A 26,055-nucleotide genomic window follows, 5' to 3' on the forward strand; every position below is an offset into this window, starting at 1 on the left:
TTCAGGGTTGAAGAGCCTGGCCTTCATTTCATTGTCTCTGTGGGGAAATGTCTGATGGAGGTGATGAATACCAGCCTCCCCTGCCATAGTGCTGCTGAGGAGAAAGCGTGGTCCAGAGCTCCTTCAGGAGGAACAGAGGAATGGAACTTGAGGAACGAGGCAGCTAGATCTTTTATAAGCTAGCTGAACAAGCGTAGACGTTTCTCTTCATACCAGTGAATAGTAACTAAAAAAATGACTTATGCAAAAGGTTTTATTTTTTTAACCTAAGTTGGTAACATGAACTGGCCGAGAAATAGTCATGAAGTTCACACTTTTAAGCTAAAAAGTAATTACATGGTTTTAGCAAAGTCCTGTCTTCTGCAGCTGGTGTATTAAAAGAAGCATCTTCATCATCTTCATCTAACTGTAGACTACCAGAAGACAAACGGATTCTGGCCATGGGCGACCTGATTCCCTTGCCATACAATGAGAAGTAGTCTGTTTTAAGAATCTCTGACTCAGAGTCACTGGATTCACTGGGTACATTCCTTTCTGCTGCTGCTTGATCCATTAGAACGGCTGGAAGCTCCTGCTCTGCAAACATATATGTAAACAGGTCAGCTTTGCGACTCAGAGCGGGACAAGGCCCTAGAGGTCTAAATTCTGACCCAAAAGGAAAACGGATTGTTTTCATGTCCGATTGGCTCTGAGACCGCTTAGGGGTTTGCTCTTGAATGTTATATGCAAATGCATCTCCTAGATTTGAGTCTTCCTCTTCTCCATCTGCTTTGATGTCGCTTCTACCACTAGTCCTGGCCATGACTTCTTGGAGTTCACGGAAGTCCTGCTGGAAGTTCTTCATTCTGAGATTTCTTGGGCTTCTTTTGGCTGGTTTCATTGCAGCAGGCTCTAAACAGCTGTCTGGCCTTGCCCTCTCCTCTGCCATGATTGGAGAACGTCTGGGCACCTGGGGTGGCCTGTCCACATAAAAAAAAACTTGTGGAGGCATAATATCAACCTGCTGACCAGTGCAAGGAATATAGGGCACATCTGTATAAGTTAGCTGCCTGGCTGGACTCACTTTGCTCGTAAGGCCAGAGGATGGGCTCATGTGGCTGTCAGCAAATTTACAGCTTGTTTGGAAAGAGCTGAGAGGACTCCTCTCCTCAAAGTAGTCTCTGGGATCAGTGTCAGGATCGAGGTTAGTGTTGAAGACAGGTTCTGTATAAATAAAAGGGAAAGAGGAACTACTCTGGGAGTGATGTAGCACTGTGGGATCTGCTTCTGGCTTGGAACGTTCCAGCTCGGCTGCAAAAGTCACTTCCACCGCAGAGTTCCTCCTCCGACTGTCCAGCACAGGTTCAGATGCATGCACTCCATTCACATTTCGGTAGTACCCGCTGCCATAGGCTAGTCTCAAGTCTTCCACCTTGAGAGAGAGGACATAACAGTCAAAGACAGAAAATAGCCATCTGGTTGAGACTTCGGCAGGAATCTAACTTGGCCTTGAATTTTGCAAAGGTAAGCTTTCCACCAAGCCATTCCAATCCATATTCTATTCCTGGGTCCATAAATATATACAGGCAGGACAATAACATGGACCATATCCCAATTCATGTGCTAAAAAACTACGCATGACTCTTTTCAATGCAACCCCGCTCCCAGCCTCTGAGTTCTTTGTGTGCTTCAGCCTCTATTGTACTCCCAGCAATGTGGTTTAGTAGCTGACTAGATGAGCCAGGAGTTCTGCCTTCTGGCTCTTGCTCTGCCTTTGATTTGCAGTATGACCTCAGGCAAGTCTAACCTTCCTGCTCCAGCCTCCTCCCTATTTCTTCTTTCAGGGAGGGCAAAAGAAAAATAATCAACATGGTTCATCCTCTAAAACGCAAATGAAGCCATAGTCTCTCAGTTCCAGGAGAACAGCACTTTGTTCTTAAAGTTACAAAGTTACTCAGAAAAAAAGTTCTTTAAAACCTTCACCCAAGGCATTATAGCTTCTTTACACCTTAAAATTTTCACAGGTTAAAAACCAGAACTCTTAGTTTAAAAAACACAAAGTCATAGAAGTTCATTTGGATTTGCATTTTGCAAGTTCTTGGCCATGCAGCTTGTAACCTGAAGATCATCAGATTCTTCCAGTCTGGAAGGTACACGCCAGTGGTGGTTTACCAAATAGTCTTCCATTGGTGGGGAAAAGTGAGGTGACACATCTCCCCGGGGGTGCTAAACTACTTGAACACAGTAACCTTTTTACACACTGCAATCAATTCTCGAAAGCATTTAAACGTGGAGGCCTTAGGTCTATCTAAAGAATAGGGATCGTCAGAAACCTTACTTGTTTTGACACGTCAGAGAGGAGGTCTGGCGAGGACCTGCACTGTCGTTCATGGTACTGGGATGGGTAATGCTTCCTGAAATCCCCAAACAGAGAAGGAATTGAAATGGTCATTGTGTGATACAGAATTCATACAAATCTGTAAATTCAACCTAAAATAAACATGGGAGAAAAACAAAACTACATACCTTTCAAATGGCAAGCTCTTCAACCTCCCTTTTTTCCCATATTCCAGAAGTTGCCTCTGGGTTCTGCCACTATTATGAAGAAGGAGATAAACATTAGTGCTAGTCATAAGCCAGTAGGCTACTAAGTCTCAAAAACATCATTCATGGTTGAAACCCAGAGTCTGGATGAATGGCACATACCCACCTCTCCGAGGAGGAGGCAGGGCGCAACGCCAACCACTCAGAACAGACTTTTTTAACTGCTGCTGTACAGGGCCACGTAACATTTAAAAATTACAGCCTTGAACGGTAAGATACTTTCCTTTAGAGGCCTCTTCCCTACCTCCAAATTTATGCACAATTTCCAATGAGGTTATTTATCTGGTTTCCTAATATATGACAGAAGAAAAACAGCTTACTAAACAGAAGAGGGTCACTCCAGTCGGATACACACTGGCAGAGAAAGCCAGGGGACTTCTGGGAGAGACACAAGGGCCACAAAAGAAATCACAAGAATAATGAAACCCAAAAAGTCGGCCATTTCTCACTGAGGTATGGGGTCTGGCCTGCCTCCCCCGCTCTGAGGCCATCACGGTCACAGCTGTCTGCGGAGGCTAAGAACTGATGTTTATAATAACTTGGGTCATTAAGAAAAGGACAAAATAGGCTCAGTATTATCTGCTAAGGAGGCAGGGATTTGTAAAATACATTTTGGAAAGATTCCATCAAAAACATGTACATTAAAAAAAAAATCTCAGTTCTGACTGGGGCAGGCTTCTACCCTTGGAAAAATCCCCAATGGGAAGTATTTGATTAGAATTTTCTATCTCAGCTAAGAGTTGTTAGAGCTTTTTCCAAAAAGTTCCTTGATTGGCATGTTCAAGTGAAAACAAGATCTTATTTCTCCCTCATTCCCCTTCGCTGCAGTTGGACCCTGCAGAGAGAAGCCTCTCCTGCTATACCATTCAGGCCTTTTATTCCTCACAGTCCCTCAGGTGCTTTCTCGAATTCTCTTTTGCCACCCCACCAGCTAAAGGATGTGGTTGTGCTGCCTTTCCCATGGCTTGCACATAAAGAAAACAAAAGGCTGACTCAATGGTTTTCCACAAACACCCTATGTCTCCCCATCCTGGTAGAGACTCTGATTGAACCCCTTCAGGAGACTGCTCACCCTCCGACCTCCCAGATAGGAAATATTGACTCTACGTGTCACATAGAGAGTGAGCATAAAAGAGCTCATCTTTCTAAAATCAATTTATTTTTAATTTAGGTAATACCAGGTATTGCCCCCGTAGTAGACCCTTCACCAAGTTACCCATGATCCATCACCAAAGTGCGTTGTGCTTCCTTCCTAGTTCTTGCCCGTCTCCCACGCCCTCTGCATTCTGGATGCTTCAGTTCTATTGTCAGCTTTCAAGGATTAGAGTTTAAACTTGTCTTGATCTGACCCTTAGTTTGGTTTCTCTATATTCCACATATTAATCATAACAGTATTTATCTTTCTCTTCAACCTTTAAGTGGTTGAAATGGATTGCTTACTGTTTCTAGAATATAAGCTCCTCCTCCTGCTTCCATGCTTTTGGAAAGAAGCGCTATGTGTAGTTTGCCTGCTGGAGTACAATATTTACCTATAGCGGAAACTGGAGCCTTTGCTGCAGAGTAGGGTTTTGGGCTTTGATTTGGGCTCTTCAGAAAGTCTGAAGAAAGCATGGTACTCCACACAAGTCTTCCAGAAAGCTTTGCAGGCATCTCTGCTGGCCATGGTGAACTCCAAGGTGTCCTTGCACAACACCTGTATAAACCAATTTCCATCAAGCAAAACATCCTCCAAGAATATCAAAGACCTTCAAATCCCAGAACATTCCAAACTATTAGTCCAGGGGTCTACGCAGCTCCTGATTTTCCACTTGGCTCCCTATAGGCTTCACACTTACTGAAACCAAATGATTGGCGACCTGCCGAGGAACAGACAGGGCCACTGCTCAAAAACAGAGCCTTCTCTAAGAAGCAAATCTGGCTTTGCATGCTTCTCTCACCTCAAATGCTTTTTTACCCCCTTCTCTCTGCCAGGAACATTTTTATGAAGTTGTAAATTAAGTTAAAATGAACATCAAAGGGTATCCTTGCAAGGTGACAAGAAGTTATAAATGAGCAACAGGAAAGGGGAGGGAGGAAGGATTTCCTTACAGATGGCAGGCTTTATAGGATGATTGCATGTACATGGTCTATTTAATGTACCAACTAGAAACACTTCTTCCTGTCTATACTGCTTTGTTCTATGATGTTCTTTATTGCTTATTTAGCATTTTCTAGTCTGTTTAGGGAAGCCTAGACTTCCAGACCTAAAGCTCAACTTTTACACATTCCTCCAGCTCACTATGCCCCCACTAGCCCAGAGCTTCATGGCAGGCATGCAACCTTGGCTTCAGAAGTCCCACCAACCCGCCCTGTTGGTCCCTCCTCTCTTACTGCTCCCCAGAGTCCTGTCTGCAACCCTGAGACTCTCCATGAGCTTCACAGTGGATAGTTTCCTGTAGGTCAAAAATGAGTTGCGACATATTTTTCATTTCCTTCATTAGTCAGGGAAGAATATCCTTTCTAGCACCTTGTCTCACCAGTACAATGCAGCCTTGACCCACAACTGCTCCTTTTGCTCACTCATACACCCACCCACCACATCCTGCTTTGGCATATAGTAGATGCTCAATTATTTCTGCTTAAGGAAAAAGGATGAAAACACTTTGAAAAATGGAGCAGATAATATCGAATGAATGTGTGTGCATAGTCCTAGATATGGTCACTTCCATCTGATTCATCAAGTGCCTGAAAAATGGTTTCCAGGGAGACTTGTCTTTATCCCAACCACCCCCTTTCCTATTATTCATTTGAACTGCCAATAGGATGTCTCAGCATTTTGCCTTTAGTAAAAATATGACAAAAGCTCTAGTCTGTTTGTGTAGAGACAAAAGAGGGAACACATCACCCCTCAGGGCCACTCAGCTTTCACCAAGCATATCTGAAACCATTTGCAGAAACAACCAAGAAATCCCAAGTGACCAGAAAGCAAAGGAATTTATTAGAAAGCTACTTACCAAGATGTTGGCGTGAAGTTTGATGAGAAAATGCTTTCTCTTAAAACTCAGCTTGCGAATTTTAGCCCAGTTGAAAGTATTGATCTTTGTATTTCCCTGTAATGAAACACATGGCAGATCGAAAGATGAATGTCCACACAAGCTTGGTTTATAAGAAAATGCAAAACTGCTAGAAAATGCACTTAATGAACAGAATTATCCTTGACGTGTCTCTTGCACAGACCGTTCCTGTCATGCCAGCTGGAAGTGATGGCCAAAGAAGTCAGCTGGGACCAAGGCTGCTCTGAATTGTAAGCAGGAACGGGCGTGCCAGGGAGAGGTTCCTGACCAGAATAGGGATGGCACAGTGGAAAGAGATCACTGTAGCAGCTCCTCTCATCTCACCGTGCCCTTTCCACGTCTCCACATTTGTTAAAAGTCCTGTCTATCCTGCCACCCAATCTATTCACTTTCTATAGCTTCTCACTGGCTGCATTATCCAATCTAAGTTCTTTTGCCTGGATTTTCTTGCCCCAGCTATATTGAATATGTAAACCTCTATCCTGCTGCTCCCCGAAAAACCCACCTATCCAACTCTGTACCTTCTTCCCCATAGGTCACCTCATTTCCTGACTCAGCATGCCTCCTTCGCCACAGTCAAACCTTCTTGCGGCTCATATAGCATCTTCTCTGGCTTAAGCTCTAGAATTACGATAGCCTACTTCCATTACTTACCTCTCTAACCTACCTCAGCCTTCCTGCACTGCCCAAATAGCTAAACATTTTTTGTTTGTTTGTTGACTTTTTAATCTGTTCACATGGTCAAAAATCAAAGGTAGGGGGCCTACCCTGGTGGCTCAGCGGTTGCTCGCTGGGCTGTAAAGCTGCCTGCAGCCTCTGCAGCACCAGTTCGATCCCTGGCCACTGGTGAGGGCCCCACATGGCTCGCAGACCTCTCCTGTTGCGTCCACTGCTCCCCTCAGCAGTGTATTTCGTCAGTCTGCCTGTTCTGTTCCCCGCTCTGGCTCTGGTGAACCCCCTCACCCTCCCGCACTTCTGACTGTACCCAGTGCTTATATAAATAAATAAATCTTTTTTAAAAAAAATCAAAGGTAGGATGTGAGGGTGATCTGGCTATGACGTCTGTCATCCCATCAATCACCAGGGTTGATTCCACTTGTCTGTCTGGCTAGGCGGGTGTCCCCTTCCGCCCTCACCACTCCATGGCTGTCCCTCCCAAAGGTGCACGCTTGGTCAAAGAGGATGGCCTTTCCCTAGCAGAGCTGGACCGTTCTTCAGTCAAGGGTATATGAGTAGCTGTGCTCTCTGGCTAGAACCTCAAAACAAGCTCTCAAAAATCAAAGGTAGGCAAAAAGGTATATATTGTCACTCTTACCTCTGTCCTCATCTATCTGTCTGTCCCTACAAGTAATCATATTTATTAATTTGTCATGTATGCTTGTGGTACAATTACAGTATGATAGATAAGCTGTTGAGGACTTACTGTCTGATGAGGAACATTCTTTCTCTGGTCTCTCCAAACACAGTGTGGGCATCTTAATGACAGGAGCCGTGAGTCATGATTAATGTCGGTTTCTCTACTATGCTATCCTTTATCCTTCTCAACACCTTTATCTGTGTGCCCTTTCTCTGGAACACTCCCTCCCTCCCAACTTGATCCCCTTGATCTTGGTAGCTTCCTTAGGTCTTATATGTTAAATCCCTTCCACATATGTTATCTTAGCAGCTCAGACTTCTAGCACAACGTGCATCACACTTGTTTATTATTACCTGCTGAATTGCCTTCCTCTACTAGAATGCAAATTCCGTAAGTCAGGATCATTCCTATTTATGAAGTTGTAAATTAGCTATAGTGCCTGGCGCAGAGTGGATTCACAATAAACATATTGCTAAAAAGATGAATGGATTGTTGGTTGACTCCGTAAAACTACTAAAAACATTGAATTGGACCATTGAAATACATTAATTTTATGGTATGAAAAATAGATATCAAAGCTGTTTTTAAAAAAGAAAGAGTAAGCCAATGAAGAACACATAGAATGCACTCAATGCCTAAGTATTCTTCGATCGGATTTGGGGTAGGGCATAACAGACCGGTTATGGTGTTCCGGCCCTCCAGGGACGTGTATGCATGGAAAGATCACAGCCAACATGAAGGCCTTCCTCCCCTGCCTGCCCCATCTTCCCCCATACAGCAGGAAATGGCAAGGATCAGGGGCCAGATGGAATGGATAAACATTCCCTCCTGGGTGAACGGCTATGCCCGTGGGACATTGGGTCTTTTACCCATCCATGCTAGGCTCGCGCTAGAAAGTTTACAACCAAATACATGAGAAGGTCAAGATTATTTTAGCCAAGTCGATAGCTGATGTACTTTATAACTTATTTCTAAGCTCCCATTCAGTCCTGGAGGTCAGGGGGTTTGAGGTCACCCTTCCTGGCTCACAAGGAATTTATCGGCCTCTCATTTGGAAGGTTAGTCAAGTCTTCTTCAATCTGAACTTGGCTTTAAATTCACTGAATTTTCACAGATGTGGGGAGACCTAATAGACCTAAACTGCTGAAAAACAGCCTCTGGCCAAGTTCCCTGGAGAGAGGATTAAAGATGACAGAGGCCCAGCCAGCCCTGAGTTGGCTGCTAACCTGGAAAACAAAGTCCTGGGGAAAGGATGGGCCAGTAAACACAACAGCCGCTGGCAAGGCTGGGCACTGACTCTCTACCACCTGGCACTGCTCACCTCCGTGAAAACCAGTAACACCACGTTTTGGACCTGTCAGGTTGCTCCTGGTAGATCTGGACAATGTGAATGCGCTCTGGTCACAGCCTAAGCTTTTCGGACACCATAATTCATATTCCTGTATAGAGTCTAGAAGCTTCAGCGCCTCTTAACTTCACGCTGCACCCTGCCGGCCTGACCTACCGCGTGAACCCATCAAAGCAGTCAACGGCAGAGCGCAAGCAGCAGCGACGGCTGTGGCGGGAGAGGACTGACTGAGAACACTCCCCTTCCTGGCTGGTGATAGGACTGAGACGTGGGGTCCCCTAGGGAATGGCCATCCAAGTTTGCGCCAAGATGACCGCCCAAGCTGCAGAACGTTCAAGGAAAGAGTTGTTACCCGCAGCACCAGCACGCCCATGTGCGCCACAGCCAGGTGAATCTGCAGGCCCTCGCCGTCGCTGGCGGGGTGAGGCCTGATGCCGTACATCTCCAGCTTGCGCGCGACGTCCAGCAGGAGAACGTCAGATTCGGCCGGGCTCCTGCCCCTGGCAGGGGAAAGAATTTATGAGCCTAATAAATGCAGCAAGAATGACACTTCCACCCCGAGAGACCCAGGAGAGCGCCAGATTCTTGAACCTGAAGCTTCTCTCACTTCAGGACTTGCTTTTAATAGTCTGTCCTGGGCTTCAGGGGTCACTGCTGGTGCAGGCAGGCGCCGGCGAGGTACTTACATGTGCTTCTGGTGAAAGTGCATGATCTTGTTTTCTAAACTGTCCTGGTTCGGTAAGTACCGGGTTTGTGCCAGATGTTTCCTGTCTGTTTCTTCATGAAAGTCTCCCAGTTCTGCTGCACGACAGAAAAGTGACCTTTTTCGCACTACCATTGAGGAGGGACGCGATGGGGCCCCAGAACACCCGCTGACCTCCCATCCCCCCGAAGAGCCCTTTCTTTGCAGCCAACTCAGCCCTTGGCCTCCTATCCGGATTTTATGTATATTTATGTTTTAGGATATGGGATGTGGGAACTCACTAGTTTTTTCAGATGCAAACCAGTGGGTTGCTGTGAAGTCTCAGTATAGTAAATCACAGACCTTAAAGGCCTTCAAGGCTCCAGGATCACGTGTGAATATTTTCTTTTTTCTTCCACATTAAATTTATGTTCTCCTCTACTTCTGATAAGTCCATGTTGTGGGTTGAACTGTGCCCCCAATAAGTTGAAGTCTTTAAGCCTCAGTAATTCAAAATGTAGCTGTCTTTGGAGATAAGGTATATAAAGGAGTGGCTAATGAGGCAGCAGAGTGGGTCGCAATCCAGTGTGCCTAGTGTCCAAATAAGGAGAGGATATTTGGACAGAGAGAAACACCAGGAAGGCCAATGTGTGGAAGAAACACCAGGTGGGAGGCAGCAAGAGGGCATATTCTAAAGCCCAGAAGAGGGCCCTCAGTAAAAATCAAAGTTGCCAACACCGTCATCTTGGACTCCCAGCCTCCAGTACTATGAGAAAATACATTTCTGCAGGTGAAGCAAGGGGTAAAGACGCAACCTATGAAGCTGTCCGCAGCCACTGCAGCACGAGTTCGATCCCCGGCCAGGGAGCAACCCACATGGTACAGCAGACTTCTCCTGATTTGCCCACTGCTCCCCTCAGCAGTGTAATTTGGTCAGTCTGCCTGTTCTGTTTCCCACTCTGTCTATGGTGAATCCTCTCACCCCCCCACATACACACCTCTGGCCTATACCCCAACTCTTGTATGCATAAATAAATAAATCTTTTTTTAAAAAAAGAAAAATACTTACAAAAAAAAAAAAAAAGAAGATACAAATGCCAACTAGAATGCAAGCCAGTCACAGCCTTTCATGGCTCTGTACTTCAGGAATTTAGCAAAAGCCCAGCTATCTGAATCCCCAAAAGATGAATCATTTCCGAAATCATTGTAGCTTTTCCAAACCACTGCCAGTTTACCCCTGATCATAATTTACTCTTTTCTCGATGTCTCCAGCTTATTGTTATAAACATTGATTACAAAGGCAATTGAGGTATACAGGATCATCTGCCCCTAGAGTAGATGGTCTCAGACAACTTTAATTTTTTAATTCTTTAATTCTTGTGTCTCCTTTGTAATTTGATGCCTTCGCCACCTCTGTCAGATTGCTATGAATCACTTCCTGGTCACTGATTTTCCCAGAAGAGATCTCCACTTGCTTCTCAATTTTTACTTCTAATTTACCATAAAATAGGAACCCAAATTTCCAACCCTATTAGCCATCTATATACTGCAAGTGTAAATAGACTCACCATGAAACCTTGTGATGGTCTCCTATTGAGTAAAATACATGGACATTGAGTACCAATTTCGAATGTATGAAGTTGTTATTTTCTCTATTTTCTCACTTGGTTTTCCACTGTGTTATACACAGATGGCATGCTCATTTTTATACAGGTGGGATGTATACGTACATATATTTCAAAATTAGCATTCTAATAAAAAATCTCCATATAACTTTTTTAAAAGACCAAATCAATTGCTCTTGTATTTGTTTGTTTGTTTGTTTGTTTGTTTGTTTCTTTATTGTCAATATTGACAAAAGCCCAAATCTCATTAAAACTCAGTCAGGTCAGATGATTTCATTGATTCAATTTGAAATATTCAAACAAGATGTACATGCCAATTCTTCACAAACTCTTCCAGAAAATAAGGGAGGGAATACTTACCAACTCATTCTATGAGACCAACATTAATATCCTGACACCAAAACCAGCTGAAGACATCACAAGGGAAGAAACTACAGCTCAATATCTCTCATGAGGGGCCTCCCTGGTGCCTGCTTCTCCCCTCAGTAATGCATCTCACTCAATTCGCCTGTTCTGCTCCCCACTCTGTCTCTGGTGAATCCTCTCACCTCCCCGCCTTCCCCTGCAGCACCTCTGGCCTATACCCCAGCTCTTGTATGCATAAATAAATAAATCTTTAATAAAATCTCTCATGAATAAAGAGGCAAAAATCTTCAACAAAGTACTAGTGGACCAAATCCAGCAACACATAAAAAGGATTTTACCTCTTGATCAAATGGGACTTATCCCAGGATTGCAAAATCAGTTCAACACGTGAAAATCAATTAATGTAGTATACTATGGTAAATAATAAAGGATAAAAACTACTGTGTCTTCCGAACAGATGCAAAATAACACTGAGCAAAACACAACAATTTATGATACTGAAAACCTCAATAAACAAGAAATAGAAAGGAACTTCTCCAAACTGATAAAGTTTATCTATGAAAAAACTATAGCTAACATCAGAATTATGCAAAACTGTGAGAGACTGAAAATTTTCCCCCAAACAAGGAATAATATGGGATGTCTGCTATTGCCACTTCTATCAAACATTGCACTGTGATTCTTGTCAGTGCAATCAGACCACAAGGAGAAATATAAAGGACTTAAACTGAAAAGGAAGAAATGAATATGTCTTTATTTGCAATCAACCTGATCCTGTCTGTACAAGATCCTAAGGAATCCATAAGAAACTATTAGAACTAATATAAGTTCAGCAAAGCAGCAAGATAGAATATCAATATAAAAAAGTAATTGGATTTGTATATCCCAGCAATGAATTATCTAAAAATGGAACAATCTAAACCATCCCATTTATAATAGCATTTAAAGGTAATAAATTACCTAGGAATAAATTTAACAAAACTGTAAAATTTGTATACTGAAAATTATAAAATATTGCTAAGAGAAAAATTTTAAAGACCTATGTAACTGGGAAAAGTTGGTCTACAATTTCAGTGCAACCTACATACTTAAAAAATTATAGAAAGTGACAAATGATCTTAGTATTTACATGAAATGCACAGGACAAAAAATAAATAAGACAATTTTGAAAAAGAACAAAGTTGAAGGATATATACTTACCTACCTCAAAACTTAATATGAAATTATAGTATTCAATAAAATATAAAATTAAATTAAAAAGACAGTGTGACAGTTCTTGTTCGTTAAGACTGTAAAACACCTTTGTCTACGCAGGTGTCCCTTTCTCAACCCATTGCAAACCTGCAGTTTCTTGTCTTTTTTTAAGATTTATTTATTTATTTATACAAGCACTGGGTACAGTCAGAAGCATGGGAGGGTGAGAGAATTCACCAGAACCAGAGTGGGGAACAGAACAGGCAGACTGAAGAAATACACTGCTGAGGGGAGCAGTGGGTGAGCCAGGAGAGGTCTGCTGATTCTATGGCTGCGGATAGCTTCATAGGTTGCGTCTTAACCCCTTGCGCCACCAGGGAGGCCCAAAAAATAGTCTTTTTAACAAATGAGACAAGTGGACATCTACATGCAAAACAATGAAGTTGAATTCTTATCTCACAACCCACACCACACAAGCATAATAAAAAATTAACTCAAAATGGATCATAGACCTAAATCTAAGATGCAGACCTATAAAAGCTCTAGAAAAAAACTTAGGAGAAAAATCTTCGTGAGTTTAGTTTGGGTGAAGTGTTTTTAGATACAACACCAAAAGCATGATGATGCTGAGGAAGTGCAATAGTGTCAAAATGAATGTTGTATTCTGAAAAACAGCAGGTATGTAGATAAACCAAATGTGGTATATCCATGAAATGGAATACTACTCAGCCATAGAAAGAACAAACTACTGAGATTCATGTGGAACATTCATGAATTTAAAAACCATGCTGAGTGAAAAAAGCAGAGATAAAAGCTCATATATTTTATCATTCTAGAAAAGGCAAAAACTATGGAAACAGAAAGTAAATTAGTCACTGGGGCAGAGCCTGGAAACAGGGACTCACTGCAAATGGGCACAAGAGCTGTCTTGTGGCATGATGGAATATTCCAAAACTGGATGGTGATGGCTGCAGAACTCTGTAAAATTACTAAAAACTGTTGAGTAGTAGACTTAAAATGAGTGAATTTTTTTGTATGTAAATTAGGTATCAATAGGGTTGTTTTAAAAAATAAACTACAAACACACAGGAACCAGTCCTAGTGTTTATTTAGCACATGCCCCAAAGTTGACCCTACGGAAAACATGAGAACACATACACCTGTGCTAGTTCTTTTCTCCATGCAAGGCTAAGACAAGCTAGGGGACCATGGCCTACGCTGAGGAAATAGTTTCTATAATTGAAGGTGGGAAATGTTGTGAACACTTCACTGTTACCCCCCTCATCTGTCTCCTGCACCTGGCTCCTAGCGGAGTTCCCACTCCCACGATTGCATCATGAGGTCTGTTTTCACCATAGTAGCTAGCATGATGCTGTTAAAACCTAACTCAGATGATTTCACTCTTGTGCTTAAAATGCATGAAAGGCTTCCCATTTCATTTAGAATAATATTCTGGTTCTTTCATGTGATTTTTAAAGATCCTTTAAGATTATTTTCTCCTTTTTTTGCCCAACTACAGCCAGTGATGAAACTTTTTAAATGTTTCTCAAACACTACAGCACAATGTCACTTGAGGCCCTTTGCAGTGGAACTCTCTTCCGCTAGGGTCCTAGCTGGCTTGTGCTCTCTTCAAGTCTTTATTCTACTGTCCCTTTCACAGGGAAGTCTACCCTGACCACCTTATTTAAAATATCAGTGCCCACCCCCAGAATTCCCCATCTCTCTCCATTTTCTCCAACATACGTATCACCTCCAAACATACGTTTCCCTTATCTTGGCTATTGTATAATTCTCCTCCACTAGTAAATTGTGAGCGATGAGAATGGTGTGTTTAGTACTGCTGTCTTAGCAGCGCCTGCGGCACTACCTGATGGGGGGGAGGTGCTCAACACATTTTTTTTTGTTGAATGAATGACAAAGATTTACTAAGGGGGTGCACGAGAGGGGGCTTCACTTGCAGTGCACCACTTGTGTTTGGGAGAGGGATCTGGTAGAGACAGAGTGGTGTGTAAGAGAGACTTCAACAGATCAGAAGGTCAGAATGTGGAGCTCCTTGAATTCCTGAAACACAAACAATGGATGAATGAAGGAGCAGCCTGGTTGTGGCCTGCACACCGCCTTAGCATCCAGAGAAAGAGTCTGACCTAGATGGATTGGAAAGAGTTGACTCCTTGAAACTAGCTTTTTGCAATGGAAAGAGCTTCTATTGACAAACAAAATATCCTCCAGAAAAGCTCAAGAGTTCTGTGCTATGCTTGCAATGGCCACTAGGGAATGCCCAAATCCATAATGCTGAACCATTAACAGTGTAATTAGGCTCTCCCATCACAGGCTGTCTGGGGAGCCCCAGTCCTGACTACTGCCTTAACAGGCAGTTAGTGGACAAGATAGCCTCCCTTGTTGTTTTCCCTATTCAACTTACCCCATTCTCCTTACCAAGCCAGGCAGAATACCGGACATACAGTTAGCATCCTTGGCATTCAATCCACTTCAAAATGATGCTTAGTTTTCTGCCACCTCTCATAAACAGATCTTACACTTGGACTGTACTTGAGTTGCACCCTCTTTATATATTTTTCTTGTCCCATCACCATTTTTTAAACGCTGTTTTCTCTGCCTGTCAGGATTACTACTGTTCTCATTTCCACTGCCTTCCTGATTTCCTGAAGGTCTCTTCACCTAGCCTAGTCAGCAGTTATTTGGTAAACTCTAATCCACACACCCTCCCAGGCAAGCACTTCATTGGGGAGTTCCTGGTGAAATCACAATCTACTGTTCCAGGCCTGTCAAAGGAAGGGATAGAGGTAAGAAAAAAAACAAACAAACAAACATATGAAACAAACAAAGATGAAGCTATCATCTGACAGGAGCAGTTAGGAACAGCCTGTTCTGGGAAGGTCTCCCTAGAAGAGCAAGTCCAGTCTGCCTTAGAAGAAGAGACACTATCTCCAGCTAGCTCAACCCTGCCCTTGGGGTTGCGGGAGCAGCCTGACTTCAGCAGCCCCCCTTCCCAGGCAGGCCCCATTGTGGCCCAGGCCTCCTTCTCCCTGCCTTCATTCTTCAGCCTAGTCCAGCTCCTGGACCGCCGGGATCTGGGGAGATCTAATAGATGCCTGCGGCCTTTTTCCCTTTCAGCCTCTCTCTACCTGCTGTACTCCATGCTTTGCTCTCTGGTCTTGATAAACAGCAGCAGGGAAATCACATCAAACGTGACAATGTGCCACAGAAAGCACGTACCAGAAACGTAACCTGGGGCAAGCAGGGAGGGTGGGGGCCCAGCTGGCAAAGTCCATTCCAGGATCGGAGCATACCAGCTCCTGGACAGCAAGCCAGGGGCAGTGGGAGGGGATGGTTGCACCGGGAGAAGAGAAAATCAGCATTCACTGTTAAGCTACCTACCACCCTGTGAGGAGATTTTCTCATGGCTGTTTTAAAGACTGGGAAACTCAGGTTCGGGCAGGTGAAGGAAGTCGACAACAGAATGGGGTAGAAAGCAGATTTGAATCCAAATCGCAATGACCGCAATGACCCGCCTCTCTAGACTGGATCTTGTTGCTTCTGCACGTCTTATTCAGGCTTCCTCTCCTCGCTAAGTCCTAACACGAGGATGGGCACATGGGGAGTCCTCGGCTCCCTTGACTGGTTGGCTGAGCAGCCCCAAAGGAGCCATTTGCTACTTACATTGTAAGATGTGAGATGCCATCAGCGCTGCGCAGGTGGCACTGCACGGAAGGCGTCCAAGAGCCAAGTCCTTCTTGAGCTGAAGCGCAAAGAGATACCTGCAAAGAAGTAGGGAAAAGTCTCTCGAGAAAGGAACAGGAACAAGAAAGATGCATTTCCCTTTCCCCAGATCCAAGATGATTCAAGAAAGAAACGGTGCCCCCCAGGCAGGGAGAGGCCCTGCTCCCTGGTGAGTTACACAGAGGCTTTGCCTCAGCCCCAGCCAGCCCCAGACCACAACTCGGCTGATCCAGCACCTTGGCAGGCCTCACAGCCATTAGGAATCACCCTGGCCAAATCCTCCCGCCAACTTGAAGAAGTTGGCCAATCACCCTCTGGTGGTTTCTGCCACGTAGCTAAGCCACATACCCAGCCAGAGAGAGGAGATTCAGCAAGAACGAGCCCGCTCAGGAGGGAGGCCAGGACTGTTCTGTTTACAAAGTGCTAGCACGTACTCACTATCATAACAAATTAGGAGGTTGGCAGGGCACGAACAGTCACCCCATTTTACAATTATGTTCAGACAGAGGTTAGGTGATTTTAGCAAGGTCATGTGGATGGAGCTAGAACTCAGTTCTACCCCTGAATCCAGGAGGCCTCCCTCTTATCCAAAAGGTAGTGTTTCAGAGATCAAGGACTAAGGCGGCACTTCTGTCTGTGTTATTCCCTTGCCTGCACCACCTTCTCTGGCTCACCAGAGCCCAGCCCAGGGCTTTGCACAGCGCAGGGATGGAATGACTGTGCTCCAGATGGAGCGAAGCCAGGCTGCCCTTCCCAGTCACAGCTAGTCTGGGACCCATAAAGTGCAGGCTGGTATCCAGAGCTTTGCCAAACAGCGTTTGTCCAAACTTTAAAGACCTTATCAAAAGAGAATCAATTTCTGAAAAGATATGTATAAAGATTCCATCCCTGACTACTTTTCTTCCATGGCCATAAATTGATTCCAATATTTTACTTTATACTTTAAAACATTTATCGACTATCCACTGTGGGCATTTTTCTCTATCAGATGTGATAAGTTCTAGGTGGGCATTAAAAAAAAAATACAATTAAGCCTTGAAGGCAGTGCTGTAAATCAAAATTAATTGCAGGTGATAGATGCAAATCCAGATTAGAAAAAACAGGTAAATCAGTAGGTGATTATTCAATTTACAAAAACATTAATCACTATAATCCTTCAAATTGTGAGCTCCCCTAATGGATTAGAAATGAGTCAATTAGAAAAATTATATTTGCACACCACTCTCAGAAACTGGTGTATTGGCCCCAAGCAGGTATCCTTGTAAATTCAACTGCAGTTAAATATTCTTAAATGGACCAGTGAGGGAAAAAATAAAGGCAGTCTAACCTTTGCCATTGCCTGCTTTCAAATATAAATGAGGATAATCGGCCTCAATTGCTAGAGAGAAAGTGAATTTCATTTTGCTCCTAGCAAGGAAGAAAGGAAACTTCTTGTCATTTGACACGTTCCTGTTCCTTGCTGTTCAGAGGCAGCTGCCTGCTAGAAATACCAAACCTTGCTCTGAACAGCTGATGAATCATTTATCATCACACTGATTTTCTCATTCTGTTTTTTTTTTTCCTGGGGGGGGCAGGGAGGAAGAAAGTGTATCTTCATCAGAATTGCTCACAATTTGAGATTCACAATTTGAAATGGGTGGGCACAGGCAGGGTTACATGGATACCAAAGATACCAAATCATTTGGGAAATGGGCATAGAACTCACAGATGTGGAAAGAATTGGGGGCAGGGTGAAGAGAGAGACACTGCCTTGTGAACAGAGACTTCTGCCAGAACCCCTCAGGAAAAAGTCCCTCTATGCAAAATGGGTGAAGAGGAACTGGCCATGAGCCACGCTGGGGGAGACTTCAGGGAGAGAAACTGTCAACATCTTGCGACCGTGATCCCAAGTCACTCTAGCTTCAGGACATTTCCTCATCTGTAAGCCAAGAGGGCTGGACTATATGATCTCTTATACCCCTTTTTCATCCAAGAGTCTAGAAGTCTAGAAAGCAGAGGAAGGTTTTGGGGGAGTGTTATGTTGACAATATTTTTTTTAAAAATTAGGTTTACATTGTCATTATAAAGGGCATTCATGAAAGGATAAAAATGTTAAAATGGTCTTATACTTTTACTTTAAAAAAATGTTTACAAGTATAAAAATAGTTTTGGTTATGGAAAATTAATAATGTATCACTTTTAAGTAATTATAATAAAATTACCAATGATGTATAAGGCTACATTAAAAGTGATTTATAAAAAATCTATTTCTATACTTTTTTACTTTTTTGTGAATGTGTTATCATCATAGAATGATTCACTTCCTACTTATGGGACATATACACAGCGACGCATCCTCTTTTCAATACCCACAGGAAGTGGCAGCTCTCACCCCTGTGCTGTCAAGCTGCCCTCCGATCAGAACTCGGATGCAACTGAGCAAGGACCCTTCCTGACACAGTAACGAATTTCATAATCCCCGAGTGGGTCCCCACGCTGGCGACCACGCTCTCCTCCCTGAAGTTCCCACTCTCCGAGAAATGAACACTTTGGGAACCAGCCAGAACCTCCCTCTCTCTAGCTCCTTACCAGCTCCCAGAGAGTGACCAAGAGCCAAGCTTGCCAAGGGCTAGAAGCCCATTCCTGATAAGTGGAGAACAACGTTTCTTATGTAACCCCAAGCTGCAGATGCATGTGGAAGCACTTACCTTGTAAGTTCTTCACGCAGATGTCCAGGGTCCACTGGGAAAAATTTCACCATAAATTTGAAAACAACTTCCTTAGGATCTTAAAACACAATTATCTCCATAAGTTTTATTTAAATGTCCATTACAACAGTAACAGGTCTCTCTCTCTCTCTCTCTCTCTCTCTCTCTCTCTCTCTCTCTCTTCTTTCTTTCTCTCTCTCTCTCTCTCTCTCCCCCCTCCTCTTGCCATCACCCCTCCCACAAATTTTTATTGTAAATTAAAATTTTTTTCCCATGGACAAGCTGTTGCTCTTTCTCTAGATAGTACTTGGGAAAGCTCTCCTGCCCCTCTTCCAACCTCCAGTCCCTTTGTTTCCCTCTTGTAAAGATGTGCTCAACTGGTGTCCACTATGTCTTCTAAGAAGTTTCCCATTTAGGAAGATATGCCACTAGCTACCTGGGCATCTGCATTCGTGACTGAGAGAGGGGCCCTGCCTTAAGGACAGGTGAATATCAAACAGCTCAAAGATTTCAGAAAGGGAGCTAGAAACAGTATGGACTGATGACCCTATCTATTTTAAACTTAAGAAAACAGGGCCTCTCTGGTGGCGCAAGGGGTTAAGTATCAGCACTATGAAGCTATCCGCAGCCACTGCAGTACAAGTTCAATCAGCAGTGTAGTTCAGTCAATCCGCCTGTTCTGTTCCCCACTCTGTCTCTGGTGAATGGTCTCACCGCCCCCCCCCCACCTCTAGCCTGTATCCCAGTTCTGGTATGCATAAATAAATAAATCTTTAAAAAAATTAAAATAAGAAAACACATCTATCAGGCTTCACTCCTACTTGCATTTGAAAATAATAAACTTTTTGCATAAAAACAAACACACACATGCAGTACTAGCATCATTCATTCAGTAAATATTTGTTGATTGCCTATGCAATGCCAAGCACTGTACTAGGCAGGTACTAGGAGTAAGAAGACAGGCACTGGGAGTCTGGGGAAGATATAGACACTTAGGTCAGACAACTGCGTCATCACAAAGTGGTGTAAGCCTTAAGTACTAGGAAAGCAGGGAGGGAGAAAAGAGTTTGCAAGAAGTCAAGGAAGACATCCTAGAGGAGGTGACCCTTGGGCTAGTTGCCAGATTGAGCAAACAAAAATCCAAGACTCCCAGTTAAATTGGGATTTCAGATCAACGATAGCATGGGGACACTTATACTAAGAAGCGATTCTTGTTTATCTGAAACTCCAATTTAGCTGGGCACCCTCTATTTTATCTGAGAAGCCTATACCTGAGTAGTTTTGTCAAAGTCAGGAGTGGAAGGAATATAGAGCGGTCAGTGACAGAGGCAAGGCTAAAAAAGCAGAGTCCATTGCTTTATGGGTGATGTTAACTCATGAATTTGGGCTTTATTTTAAGAGCAATAGGGAGTAATGGAAACATTTTAAGCAAGAGAGTGAGGTTTGCATTTTCGCAAGTTCCCTTTGGGAGTGGTATAGAGAATAGATTCGGGGATAGGGTGGGGGGAATTGATTAGGAAGCTGTTGGAATAATGTGACACACGTTCCTTACATGGTGGGAGCAGCCAATGTGGGAAACAGCACCATATAAAGAGCAGGTTAGGGAAGAGACACTAAAACAGTGTTTCTCAAAGTGTTGACTGAAATCTACCTGCATCTAAAGCACCTGTGGAGTTTGTGAAGCAGGCAGGTTGCTGGCCCTCAACCCGAGAATGAGGCCCAGGAATTTGCATTTTAACAAGAACCCTGAGTGATCTTCATATACAGTGAAATTTGAGAACCATCATACTAGTTTATGAAATATGGGGGTACAGATACTGCATAGCTAGTAGCACTCAAATGTGATCTGAATTGAATGGACTATGTCTGCGCTGGACAAAACTAAGTCATCTTCAGGCAGAAGGTGAATGGTGTTACAGATGGCCGTCAAGCACGCGCGAAGATTCGTGGTGATGGGCATGAGATTATCTTCGAGCACCAATCCCCACAGTACTGGTATTGCTGGGTTTCTTCGAATTTACCCAAAGATCCACCAGCATGATTTTCTTCTTCTCCAGCAAAGTTAATGTGATTTTTTTTAATTACTAAATTCACTGGATATAGGAAGGATTGGTAAAATGCATAAAAGCTCTTTCCTCCCCTTATAGTAAGGTGAGGAATAGTGTGGTGTTGCTGAAATATTCTCAAGTTGTAACTGGGAACTATAGTCCTTAAATGATTTTCCATACTTACTTTTTACTTGCTTTGTAATGGGCTTCAGAAGTTCCAACCAGACCTGTAATAACGTTAATGGAAAATATTGGTAGAACCTGGCATGAGTGCAGCTTTGCGGGGGTTGGTGGGGAACAGATAAAAGTCAATATGAAATAAACAAATGTCAGACTTCCAAAGATAGTCAGAAACAGCAGTGTCAGAGATGACGTACCCCCCTCTGCCACACTCAATCTGCCCCCTGTTATTTTCCCAATGACACTGAACACTGATGATTTTTGTTGTCATTTGAGTCGCTATCCCCCGCCTCAGCAGGATGACAGAGGTGTCACATAGGAGGCCCATTAGTTGCTTCAAAGACTAATGAAGGCATTTGGCTCCACGTTTGACTCCTACTGCCCCCAAGTGCCAGAATCATAGACATCATCAGCCTCTCTGGGGGAAGTGCCAGATTATAGATAGGCCAAGGCAGGACCTGCAGGAGGGGAGAGGCCCCTCAATATTCACTGGTGAGGTTAGGAGTCTTAATTCGGGAGGTTGAGGTCCAGCCTCTGGTGAGTCAGAAGGGATAAAGATAGTGGTTCACATAGTGACAGACAGGAGCATGGGGTAGAGGAGTTTGTGTTTGGCAAGCTGAGGTGACTTTTAATAGACAAGGAGGGAAAGTAGTTACTAAATCTGGTCGGTCATTTTGCAAGGGTTTTCATTTTTTCAATCAGGGGTTTGAGTCCCACATACCTAACTGCAAAATGCATTTGGAAGCAATTCTAGACACAAAGAACCCTATAATGAAATCAAACTTACATTATTTCCAGCGTGGCTACAGAATTCTAATCCAAAATATTCCTTTTCAGCAAGGTTTAGATGGCTGCAACTCAGGTTGAACAGCGCCTTCCCGGATGACTTTTGCTAAACAAAACAGACAGATCATAGCACCACTTGCCTTCCTGACGTGATCGCGTCCCTGCTGTGTGGAATGAAGGGCAGAAGTCACTGGGGTGTTAAACACTGTCTAGCAGATCTGTGTCAGCCTAAACCATGTTGGCTTTTACAGACAAATACATGAATCCATCTGCAGATTGTTTTAGGGGCACCCCTTCAAAAGCCTCAGACTGTCTTATAAAAAGAGAGCCTTGCACTTAACTATGGCTATATCTGCAAATCTACCCTTTCAGTGCAATTCTTTAATCAATTCATCCCACGGGCAATTTGAATGATTTTCCCCAAACTGACAGATAGTTTAATCAAGATGCAAATCTGACCTGCTTCAAATCCCTCAGAGGCTCCCTCAGGATTGTCTATTCTCCCTAGCTGGAAAGGCTGGGCCCTCTCCTGTGGCCCTGCCCCTCCAGCCTCCTTTCTTGCCCCTCCCCCTCCCTGACACTTTCCTTTCTAATCGCAGGGCCTGCTGGTACTGCCTCATGCTTGTCAGTAGTTTCTTGCCTCCATGCCTCTGTTCCTGTCGCTGCTACTACACAGACCGCCCCTCCCACCCTCTTTGGTTTGGTGTCCTCCCACTCAGCTCACATGTCATCTCCCCGGGGGCTCTGAGATCCCTAGCAGCAGCAGGTTGAGCTGTGGGGGCAACCTCCTTGCTCCCGAATGCTGTAAGAATGTGGATACTTAGTTGCCCCTCATTAGACTGAATTCCTGGCTAGTAGGGATCCTGCTTTATTTTTCTGCATATTCACCAGGTATAGCTCAGAGCCTGGCACACAGTAGGAGGTCTTGAATGCTTGTCCAGCCAACATGAAACTAACCAAATGACTCATGTGAGCCTCCTGATTAGACTTCACTGCAGAACTTCTCCCCACCAAATCTGCTTGTAGCATACTCTCTTCACCTCCGGCCACACGTGTTTTTTTTCTTCATAAAGTCCACCCACACTGAGAGCTCAAAATGGGCCCTGAGGCTTCTCAGGGCACAGGGGCTTTGATGAGCTCTCTGTGAGAAAGTCTTTCAGCTGCATATGGCTGGGGTGGCTCTTCAGCCACCGCCATGGCTGAACCCGAAGGTTGCTGCTGCAGGGAGGACTGTGATGGGAAAATTGGGCCCTGGCTGCCAGGCACAAAGACACGCTGCTGAAAACCCCTAGTTAAATCCAAGTCACGAGGCCCCTAGAGTGTGGCAAAGGAAGCCAGGCACGGGGAAACGTCCTTGGAAATCACCAACCCATAGAATTAAAGGCAACCTTGAGAGGTCAGAGTCTCCAGCCACCTTCCTCCCACCCTCTGCCCTGGCCCTCAAGGCAGAACCACGTGGAAGGGAGCCCACCTCTGGGATTTAATAGCTTCCTGGAAGGCAACCTACCCCCTTCATCACCCCCACCAATTCTCCCCTCTCCCCCTGGACTTTTCTCCACTTGGTTACACTACTCAACCCTCCACCGACTCAAGATTCATGTAGGTCAACCAAGGTACTGTTTTTAAATGCAAATAGGCCGTGAAGGGCAAACCCCACTGCTTCCCTCACACCTGAGGGAGAGCTGAGGAGAAGGGCTTGATTTTATGTGGGAAGTCACATTGGAGCTATGGTCCAAGGAAAGGGGTCAGCCCCTGGGGTGGGGGGGAGGTGGGGAGTGAAGGTCACTGGGGAGCACTGGGAAGGGGGTGTCTGATAAGGAGGAGGGAGGGGGTGTTTTTCCCTGTGTGGCAACCTTGCCTAGGGCAGGTGCTGACACAGATCATTCCAGACTGATGAAATCGCTCCTATTTTTAAAGTCCTCCAGACAAGGAGCAGCCATGGGATTTTTTTACGGAAAAAAAAAACTTGGGGGGGGGTGCACAATACTGTTTCCAATACCAAGGAAACATTTTAGTTACGAGGACCAGATTCCATCGTAGACTCCAGTTTCTTGGCAAAAAATTGAAGAAACACAAGACTTTCCTTTTTCTTCCTCACTTTAAATAATTCTGCTTTCCCCCATAAGGGGGCTTAATTCTCCCCATTCACCTTCCATGTGTCTGTCTCTTGAAACGTTTCTGCATTCAGAAAGACTAGCCACTCTTGTGAGGTTTCCAATCACAGCTTCCTTTGCGCTCCCTTCTGTTAGCTCCCAGACCATCTTTACAAGAAGAACCCCCTGGTCCTTGTTTTCCAGACACGTTGCCATCTGGTTCTAAAAAACCCTTTGGCATTTATGCCCTTGGAGGTCAGGTGCTCACTTGGCTCATTTCCCTTCAGTCCTCCATAGTGTACATTGAAATTGGCCTTTGTGGAATGTGTTGCAAAATAGGTAAGGTCTCGCTTCTGTCTCAACAAGTAGCCTTTATTTTTTTCCAACCATTATGATTCAATTCATCAATGTTTATGTTATGATTATTTTACTCATAATATCTCCATGTATACAATATTCACATTTTCTCTCTTCTGTATTTCTGATTCTCTTTTCAATTGCTTGTTCTCATTTAAGCAGACACTTTTCAACATTCTAATCAAGCTCCTTAGTGTATCTTAATTCCTTACCACAGGCCCTCCCTCTCAGGGACCCAGAACTCTGATTCTAACCCCTATTTTATCCCGATCTCGCTTGGATTATGGTAGAGCAGAGTTTGCCTGAAAATACATACACATCATTAGATATTATATATATTTTATGATTAGGTATATTATTTAACAAGTTTAGAACTTGTATTTGTAATCTGCAATTTGCTAACTGAATCCTAATCACTGGAAATGTCCAATGATTTCTGGGGGATCCAGACCCATCTACTCATGGAAACAATAATAGTCAAGGTAGGTACCTCTGAAACACAATCCACCAAAGTTTTTGTGCATCTGTCATATAACAATTTATTAAGACAAACCTGAATTATTATCCTGCTATCACTTACTAACTGGATGAACTGGGATAAATGTTTTAGCTCACAGATTAACCTGCCTTTCCCAAGTACCTGAAGACAGAAGCCATGTGCTTGAATACCTGGTATTATGTACAAAGAGTGGACATTCAATAACTATTTACTGAATAAATAGATGAATGGATCCAAACATTTAATTTGAATCATGTACATAAGTAAGATAGTTGTCTGAGAAGGAAGAACAAATTAGTCACTATGTGACCTAGGGCAAATTACTAAACCCTTCAAGCTTTGGTTTACTACAAAATGCAGACAGTAGCAGTATTATCTCATTGAATTGTGAGGAGTAAACAAGATACTTCACATCAAGGTCTTAGTCTGGTGCCTTTACATCACATGACTCAAGCAATGCACCTGTACAGATAAATGCAGGGAAGATTCTGGAAGGATACATATCAGACTGTTAATATCATTATCTCTGCAAAAGGAATAGAACAAAGGAAACTTCAACTTTTTATTCAGCGCATATCTGGATTTTTTTTCATGACCAAGGACAATACAAAGTCCCTTAACCAACTTTCACTTAACAATGGATAGAGCAAGCTTTCCATTCCCTCTTTAGAACCTTGACAGATGTCTATGTTGTGATGAAAGTCCCTGGCTAGCAGACTACTCTACTATGATTGAGCACTTTTACATCCATCCATTGAGTCTCATGCTTAATAACAATTATTTTCTAGAATATGTTCTTGGCAATTCTACTTGTCATTATAATTATACATTTAATTACATTGTACTTTGTATGCTTATCAAAAGAATTATGATAAATTTCTAAAAGCGAGAGTTGTTTCTATGAAAACAAAATTGATCACAGTTAAAAATTCTGAATGGGAGGAAATTCCCAAAAATATGCCATGACATTACATGCAGATATGACAGTGATGAAATATTGGGGGAGAAGAGATGTCAAAATCTGGAAGGATTCCGTATTCAAATTGCTTTGCAAGTATCTACATTCTTGCTCCACATTAAATAAGCAAATACTGGAAACCATGGATGATGAATTATGGGTGTGGTTTATGAAAGAAAGACAAAGGCAACATCAATCAAAAGTCCTTATTTAGAATGCTTTGCCCTTATTTTAAAAGATTGTCATATATATGTCAAAATTAAAAGTTTAATGTGTTTGTATGTATGTGTGTATATATAATATATATATATATATGCTATGATTTTTGCTTCAGTAAACTTAATCAGTTAACCTTGACCACACCAGATAAATGAGATTCTATTTTATCCACATAGTGACTTTTTACCTTAAAATTAAGGTTTCGGAAAAAGAAAATGAGCAAAATATAGTATGTTTTTAACAGTATCACAATAAGTTCTTTAACTTTTTCTTCTTACT

At 43.3% G+C, this 26,055-nt stretch overlaps 1 protein-coding gene across 2 annotated transcripts in view; it reads right to left on the reverse strand.

The window, feature by feature from the left end:
* Positions 1–316: 316 nt before the first annotated feature.
* The window catches only part of FRMD7 (FERM domain containing 7), a gene marked incomplete at both ends in the record, with an annotated part of 43,910 nt that continues 18,171 nt past the window's right edge, over positions 317–26,055 (reverse strand). The window contains 11 exons of one of the 2 annotated variants that reach the window (XM_084258258.1): positions 317–1,411; positions 2,318–2,393; positions 2,506–2,574; positions 4,113–4,276; positions 5,577–5,672; positions 8,694–8,841; positions 9,028–9,142; positions 15,890–15,987; positions 18,637–18,715; positions 20,869–20,911; positions 21,652–21,756. In XM_084258258.1, coding sequence (XP_084114384.1) covers positions 317–1,411; positions 2,318–2,393; positions 2,506–2,574; positions 4,113–4,276; positions 5,577–5,672; positions 8,694–8,841; positions 9,028–9,142; positions 15,890–15,987; positions 18,637–18,715; positions 20,869–20,911; positions 21,652–21,756 — 2,088 coding nt within the window. The remainder of the gene's footprint in view (positions 1,412–2,317; positions 2,394–2,505; positions 2,575–4,112; positions 4,277–5,576; positions 5,673–8,693; positions 8,842–9,027; positions 9,143–15,889; positions 15,988–18,636; positions 18,716–20,868; positions 20,912–21,651; positions 21,757–26,055) is intronic. The other variant, XM_084258257.1, reaches the window with a different exon arrangement.

This window comes from Talpa europaea (assembly GCF_964194135.1).
Source record: "Talpa europaea genome assembly, chromosome: X".
NCBI classification, from domain to species: Eukaryota; Metazoa; Chordata; class Mammalia; order Eulipotyphla; family Talpidae; genus Talpa; species Talpa europaea.